We start from the raw sequence: 7,467 nt of genomic DNA, 5'->3' as shown, positions 1-7,467 counted from the left end.
TTGTTGGGCAGATTTGTCGTATCCCCAAAGTCGCTACTTTCCAAGAAATAAATGACATAAAGCAGTGGGTAGATCTTTTTTTTCCCAATCTTTATTCATTTTAAAAAGCCACTATTAAATGGGAAGTCAACCTTAATTTCATGACAATATCTTAAATGTGACGTCGCTCGTCCGAACGTGGCGTTCTCCGATCCATCTCATCCTCAACTGAAGACGACATCACAGTTGCTCAAGGCAACGACCAATCACAGCTCACCTGCTTTTTTGAAGTCGAGCTGTGATTGGTTGTTACCTGAGACCCGAGAGCAACTGTGATGTCATTTTCACGCGACAGCAAATACCAAAATGGCCGCCTTCCGACATTGAGAAAACCAGCCGGATTGACACAATACTAACCAGAATTCCATATTTAGACTCGTGGGCCTGCTTAGAAAGAGTTCTATCACTTCAATATGCTTTTTTTTTTTAATCTATAATCGTAGGTGTCGTTTCGCCGCCATTTTGGTTACACGGATACCCGAAGGAGACAAACATAGCAAATGTATTGTGCTGGCATAACGAAAAGCTTCTAATACTTCCCAAAAACACACAAATCTGGTGACGTCATCTTACCAGACTTTTTCAAAGGTCGTAGAGCCATGAGTGATGCAATAAATAAATAAAACCACGAGCTGACTAAGCAGTTTATTAGAATGGAATGTGAATGCATACGCTCTTATTTTGGCGACTGACTAACCAGTTCCTTCTGCGCTTAAACATGACAAACGGTGATTAACGAAACGCAAATGCATTCCTCATTATTGTCGAAACCACAGGTGTCACAATCCGGTCCTCGAGGGCCTGAGTCCTGCATGTTTTTGAGGTTCCTCTACTCCAGCACACCTGATTCAATGATCAGGATCGTTATCAGGCTCCCGCAGAACTAGCCGATGATCCTAAATAGGACTCAGCTGTGTTGAACGTGGGAAAACCTTTTAAAGCATGCAGGCCCTCGAGGACCGGACTTTGTCACCACTGGTCGAGACCAGAGGTGGGCAAACTCGGTCCTCGAGGGCCGGAGTCCTTCGGGTTTTGGAGGTTTCCCTTTTCCAACATAAGCTGATTCCAATCAACAGGATCGTTATCAGGCTTATGCAGAGCTTGCTAATGAGCTGATCATATATCAGCTGTGTTGGAGAAGGGAAAGGTCCAAAACCTGCAGGACTCCGGCCCTCGAGGACCGAGTGTGCCCACCCCTGGTCTAGACCGTCATATCTTGAGGCGACAATTAGTCGAGTGCGGGGCTGTGCAGCCACCTGAGCAACGATGCTCACAAAGACGCGAGCGTCCGCAGTCGGTCCTCATCCGTAAGTCGTGAATTGAGCCGGAACGTCGGCGTCCATCTTGCAGATCACCTTGTAGATGGCCTTCTTCCAGGACGGATCTCGGTCCTTGCCGCTGCAAATGGCAGCGTAGAATTCCCGCAGTGTAATCTCTGCCACTCGCAGGAAGCAATCGGGCACCTGTTTTCGAAACGTCCAGTCGATTAGAACACGATATCTGAGATCCGTGACGCATTGTTGATATTCTGTGACATATTTTTGATATCCTACAGCGGCCGATGTCGAGGTAAGTCACATCGAATCTGTCGTAACTGTTGATGTATTTCGCAATGTTGAGCATCCATCTTGGCATGTTGCTGTACTCTACAAAACCGTTGGTCACAATAACGATGTTTGATTCGACATCAAATGCACTTAACAATTTTCATACGCACCCGTCGAGCTTCGTTATATTCAGTCTCACGTCTGACTTGCATGTCATGAAAACTCCCAACATCATTTCTGGGATCACAAAATAATCACTTATTTTTATTTTATTTTTAATTTTTTAATACGAGGAACACGGTGACCCTGAACCTGAAATTTTAGGGACGCAAGTAGAACATTTTGCGTGAATCACAAATTGCAAACAAAATATTCGCCTTTCCACAAATTTTCACTGTATTACTGATCATCAGTGGACATTTTGGAACAGAAATTTCCCAGCAATGTGTCAAGAATTAAAAAAAGAAATATGCAAATGAATTGGTCACATGCAGGAGGAAATGAAAAATGTGCTGTATGTTGTTAATCAATAAGTTGATCACTTGTATGTTTTATTATTAGCGCCTTGTATTTAAGAAAAAAAGTCATTCATGTGTATTTTTTTTTTTTTTTTTACTGGTTTTGACAGTGATCACTAAAACGTGACTGCAAAATATCAATTTCCTCTAAAAAAAACCTAAAAAAAACACAAAAAACAGTAGATATCAGAAGTTTACACGTTTTCAAATACCAGATTTTTGTGATGTGGAAAAATGAGACCAAGAGAATTAAATTGAAAACATTTGCACCAATTATGCAACTTCGATATCTCAATGAAATCTGAGAATGGAAGTAAAAACGTGTGGTTGCACAAGTGTGCACACCCTCTCGTATCTATGGATATGACTGAAATTTAAACTCATTTTAAATGAAAGTTAGCACACACCTGCCACCATTTAGGGTCAGATTAACCCTGAATGAAGTTCAGCTGGTCTAGTTGGCTTGTCCTGCTATTTTTGTAGTCGCATCGCAGACAGATTCCACGGCATCATGATCAGAGGGAGGTCATTGGTTAAAAAAAAAAAAAAAGTATCAGAAGGGTACAAAATAATTTCAAAGGCATTAAATATAGCATGAAACGCAAAGAAGGTTTCAAGTGGAAAAAATTGGACACGACTGGATGTCCCTCTAAAAGTGATAAAAAAAATGAGAAGAAAACTAATTAGAAAGGCTGCCAACATTGACGGAGCTGTGGGAATTATGAACACTTTCTAAATTCCAGTTTGAGCCCAAAACCTTCGAGCAAAAGAAATGTTTTTGCTGTCAATCAGTGTCACTTCATTTGGTGGCATGTGTGGCCGCTCCCATTTGACAACATCCGGTGCGATGTGATTTGTTCATTCTGAACACAGCCACTTCCCCCACTTAAGAGGGTGTGCACACTTGTGCAACTACATTATTGCAGTGATTTTTTTATTTACCTCGTACTAAAAAAATTAATATCACACAATTGGATGTGTAAGTTTTTTTTCTATATTTGTGAAAAACCTTTCCATTGAATGCCAATATATGAATATTAATGAGTTGTGTATTTTCTCTTGCGTGTATGTTTGGAAAAAGTATAAAAATTTAACTTGAGATTTAAAAAAAAATAAAAATGTCATGCTTGCAACAATATTATTCAACTGTATATATTTATAATGCAGTTAATATATAATACAGGCATAAATTTTTAAAAAAAGATTACTGCACTTATTCTCACTCTTACGTCTTTGTTTTTATCTTTTATCTGCATGACTGTGTTATACTGCCCCTGGTGGCCAATTCACACACTCCAGACTGAGTTGTAAAGAACTTTGTGACGAGTATGTTTTTATGTTAGTCGTATTTTCTGTTGACAGGGAAATATTATTTGTCTGAATTATTATTTTTTTTTTTTAAGCAGCAGCTCACCTGGAAGTCGCCGCCTTTGTTGTAGTGCACATTGAGGGCTCTGAAAAGTTGCGATTCTCTCCCCACAGACAGCGCGCCCGCGTGGGCCGGCCCCTCCGCGACGGCGTGGCGTGCGCGCCGCTCCATCTGGATGTAGTAGAACTCGCGGAAGTTACTGAACCACTTGATGAGCTGGGAGCCGATGCAGCGCGTGAACTGCAGTGAGGGGGGAGGGGGGAGGGGGGGTTCGAAATAAAGGTGAGGTAAGTGACAATCATCTCAAGTATTCGCTGTGTTCATCTTGTCAATAATGTACGTTCCAATAAAAAGGAATCAATATGAAGGATTCGTGCTGCCTCGTCGTGTGTCATTTATTGCCTCACCTGCACGTCGCGAAAACACGTCTTCAGCACCAGCGAGCTCGGATACCGCGTGTAGAAGAACATCAGCTTGGCTTTTTTCAGATGGTTGGTGGTCAGACCCTCCTAAAGTGGACGCCAGGTAAGGACAACACGCTGCAGTGTTTGAAACGATCATTTTGGGGGGGGGGTACAGTACGCAATATTGAATTTGGATTTCGGTGCCTTAAGTGTAGTACCATGTTGTGCCACAGCATGCGGGGCAGCACTGAGCTGGACTGGGGGAGAAATTCAGCAGTGCAGCTTGAAGAAGTAGCAAAGAAGATATGAACGAGCGATGCTCATTTCTGTAAACCCGTCCGGTGTTTAAAATGCTAACATGAAGCTAGCGGACTTTTGTTAAGACAAAATGATGCCGTTTGGTTAAGCAATTTTGGCATAATTCACTTTTTTACAAGTAAACGACGACTGCGGATGGCAAATGTGAAGATAGCAAGCAAGCTCGGCTTCTTTATTTGAGGAACTGTTAAAGCAATCGCGTCTTTGTTGACGGCAAAGTGTTGTTCTGGACAACCAGAGTGAAAACCGGCGATCAGGAATGCTTTTAAAAAAATCCTTTTATCCTCACCAGGGTCGCAAGTGAGCTGGAGTCGAACCTGGCTGGCTTTGAGCGGGAGACGGGGATGCATCCTGAATTGGTCGCCGACCAATCACACCTTTCACAATTTCGCAATTTTGAGTCTTTAATGATCACAGTGAATATGTTTTTGGAATTTGAGGGAATTTGGGAAGATTCATCAAATATTTTTTTTGTCTTGCAGTGCTAACAAAAGTGGAGAAGATTCAAGATCGTTAACCAGATTCCATGAATCAACACTGGTGGAGTTGAAGACGGAAGGATACGTTCAGGATGTAAAGATGACTTTTGAGAAGGCCGCTGGACTCGATGTTGACGCGGGGGAAGCAAGCGCTTTCCAAAAGCGTCGGCGCCACGGCGGTCCCGCGGGTCAACGGGCTCCCCGGACATCTGGACTCAACCCGAGGCGGGACTCTGACCGACTTTGCCTGCCCGGATTCAAACCCTGAGCCGCCTCCACTTGCGCGGCCGCGTACGGCGCTTCGAGTCCAGTCGGCGGAATCCCGCCGGGCGGCATCGCGCGTTGGCCTGAGGAGGTCCAATCCTTCCGCTCGAGGGTTCCGCACCACGAGAGAAAGCGCCTCCGTTTGAACCTCAATCATCTTCACCTCATTGCAACCCAACGGCGTCCTACGAGCGTTTAGAAAAGACTCCGCGGCATCGCTCTGTGACGTTTGCATGACCGGAATTCTTTTGAAAATGGAGTCCACGCTGTCGCTCACAGCTCTGGATAATTCGTCCTTTAAAACATCTGCCATGACTTTTTCCGGCTTGAGCGAGAAGTGGGCCAACTTTGTCGGGTATGCGCCACTCGCCACGTTTTCATCTTCGCTGTAAGGGTCCGCAAGCCTCGGAGTCGTGTCGGGGGAACGGTTCCGCGTTGGCTGAAGAGCTCCCGAGAGATTCGGCCTCTGGCTGACTCGGGGTCTTTGGACCGGGTCTGGTTCCATCTCCCCGCCAGGCCAGCTGCTGCTCATGCCTCTTACGATATTCTCCACCCGGGCGCGCTTGGCTTGATGGCCGCCGCGCTCGGCGGCGGGAGACGGCCGCGCTTCACCGCGACTATGACGAAGGCTGGCCAGCGGCATCCCGGTGGTCTCGTTGCCTTTTTCCAAGAAGGTGTCTCGGGATTTTTGCCGGAGCGGGACGCTGCTCGAAAGGAAGGCGTATTATTTTTTTTTTTACTGGTTTTGACAGTGAACACTAAAACGTGACTGCAAAATATCCATTTCCTCTAAAAAAAAAAAAACACACACACACAAAAAACAATAGATATCAGAAGTTTACACGTTTTTTAAATACCTGATTTTTGTGATGTGGAAAAATGAGACCAAGAGAATTAAATTGAAAACATTTGCACCAATTATGTAACTTTGATATCTCAATGAAATCTGAGAATGGAAGTAAAAACGTGTGGTTGCACAAGTGTGCACACCCTCTCGTATCTATGGATATGACTGGAATTTAAACTTCATTTTAAATGAAAGTTAGCACACACCTGCCACCATTTAGGGTCAGATTAACCCTGAATGAAGTTCAGCTGGTCTAGTTGGCTTGTCCTGCTATTTTTTATATATATATATATGATATGCGTCTGCGCTCCGCACGCTCAGATTCATGCTGGGCTACGACAGCAGAGGAAAAGGTGTCCCGAAAGACACAAAATAGAAGGAAAAAAAACGCATTTCCAACATGTAATGCAGCGAAAAATAAATACACTGACCAATATTCAACATTATGATAAACATTTGAATATTATTTATAAAAATAAAAATAAAAGACTCCTACCTGATGTCCACCTGTTGTACTTCAGAAGACCACTCTGGAGGATGAAGGACAGGATCTGCGAGTCAAAAGATTTCCCGTGTGGGCTGGTTTAAAAATGAAGGGGTGGGGCTAACGGCTTGGACCAGCCCCCTTTTTTTTTTACCGCACATCAACCAACACACACAACCATTCCCTCGTTCTGTTTCTAATTCATTTCTGTCATACGTCTTGTATTGTTCCCCATTTGTTAATATGTTTTTTGTCTAGTTTATCACCAGCAACTTTATGAACCCCGTTCTTCGTCGTTTTCCTTCTGCCGCCATCGGAATTTGATACTTTGCAATCCACCGGACTCAAAACTAATGTCAGTTGAAACGGGTAAGTCGAAGTGAAACCAGGACACAGACTTGTATATTTTCTTTCTTATTCTTAATTTATTTAACTCTTTTTTTTTTTAGGTTGCGTTTCCTGTCAGTCGCCGGTAGGCAAAGAGACGCTAACGGCTTAATTGCTAGCGAAGCCCATTTTAGCGTTTTCATGAACAATTTAAAGCTACCGAGACGATAAAAAGCAAAGAAAAAAAGGATAACGCTAATGTTAAATTCATTCGTTCAACAACTCCCAAACAAATGTGAACAGCGGTTTTTAAGACCAGCTGCCATTTTATTAATAACATAATGTCCATTAAATATACACTTGTCAAATATTTATGATTAAAAAACTGTACTGACCTAACGAAACAGCTGTTGGCATTTGCAACACTGAACTTCTAAACGACACTATTAACATTTTTTCCCCCCACATATGAGCGGAGAGCTTCCTTTGTAAGACCGCCATTTTGAATTGTGACAAACTCTGAATTGTCCATTTGTTACTTAAGAGAGCAACACAATTTCTATTTGTTGTAAGTCCAGCATATCGATCATTTGGGCTTAAAAAAACAACAACAACAACATTGCTAAATAAACCCTGTAACTGTCGCTCCTTTCTGTTTTTTTAGGTGACACCCCGAAATAATTGGCCCGCCGGCCCCACATTTTATCTCGTGCCAAATTCTCCCCAAAGCGCAAATGCATCCGGAGTCTTCAAAGCGAACATTCGCCGGTGCGCTCTTGACGAGCCCCAAATAATTTCTTTTTTTGGGGGGGGGGGGGCAAAGTCTTGAGGGCCGCTCGGTCCTTTCTGCCACTGTACAAAACGCGGCCTT

General features: G+C 43.4%; 1 protein-coding gene across 3 annotated transcripts; it reads right to left on the bottom strand.

The window, feature by feature from the left end:
• Nucleotides 1–1,070: 1,070 nt before the first annotated feature.
• Nucleotides 1,071–7,422, bottom strand: LOC147158907 (uncharacterized). Of its 3 annotated transcripts, XM_086061600.1 has the most exons (6): nt 6,282–7,422; nt 4,760–5,642; nt 3,881–3,982; nt 3,519–3,713; nt 2,512–2,575; nt 1,364–1,502 (listed from the first exon to the last, which is right to left on the bottom strand). In XM_086061600.1, exons 2-5 carry the CDS (start codon nt 5,579–5,581, stop codon nt 2,528–2,530), a joined length of 1,167 nt encoding a protein of 388 aa, XP_085917726.1. In that variant the 5' UTR covers nt 5,582–5,642; nt 6,282–7,422; the 3' UTR covers nt 1,364–1,502; nt 2,512–2,527. The 3 variants fall into 3 exon arrangements, with proteins under 3 accessions (XP_085917725.1, XP_085917724.1, XP_085917726.1); XM_086061599.1 differs by lacking the exon at nt 2,512–2,575 and having other exon boundaries at nt 1,071–1,502; nt 4,760–5,727; XM_086061598.1 differs by lacking the exon at nt 2,512–2,575 and having other exon boundaries at nt 1,071–1,502.
• Nucleotides 7,423–7,467: the final 45 nt, after the last annotated feature.

This window comes from Leptonotus elevatus, chromosome 18 (assembly GCF_054856555.1).
Source record: "Leptonotus elevatus isolate MCC_2025b chromosome 18, RoL_Lele_1.0, whole genome shotgun sequence".
NCBI classification, from domain to species: Eukaryota; Metazoa; Chordata; class Actinopteri; order Syngnathiformes; family Syngnathidae; genus Leptonotus; species Leptonotus elevatus.
The sequence above is the reverse complement of the archived record's forward strand: the minus strand, read 5'-3'. Positions and strand labels throughout refer to the sequence as shown.

Bases quoted from the DNA above. Each gene is read 5' to 3' on its own strand.
- LOC147158907 (XM_086061599.1), bottom strand. From the start codon at position 5,581: ATGCCGCTGGCCAGCCTTCGTCATAGTCGCGGTGAAGCGCGGCCGTCT. The intron at 3,714-3,880 runs GTGAGGCAATAA...CCCTCACTGCAG, and splicing joins CGTGTTTTCGCGACGTGCAG to TTCACGCGCTGCATCGGCTC. The intron at 1,503-3,518 runs GTGAGCTGCTGC...TTTCGAAAACAG, and splicing joins ACAAAGGCGGCGACTTCCAG to GTGCCCGATTGCTTCCTGCG.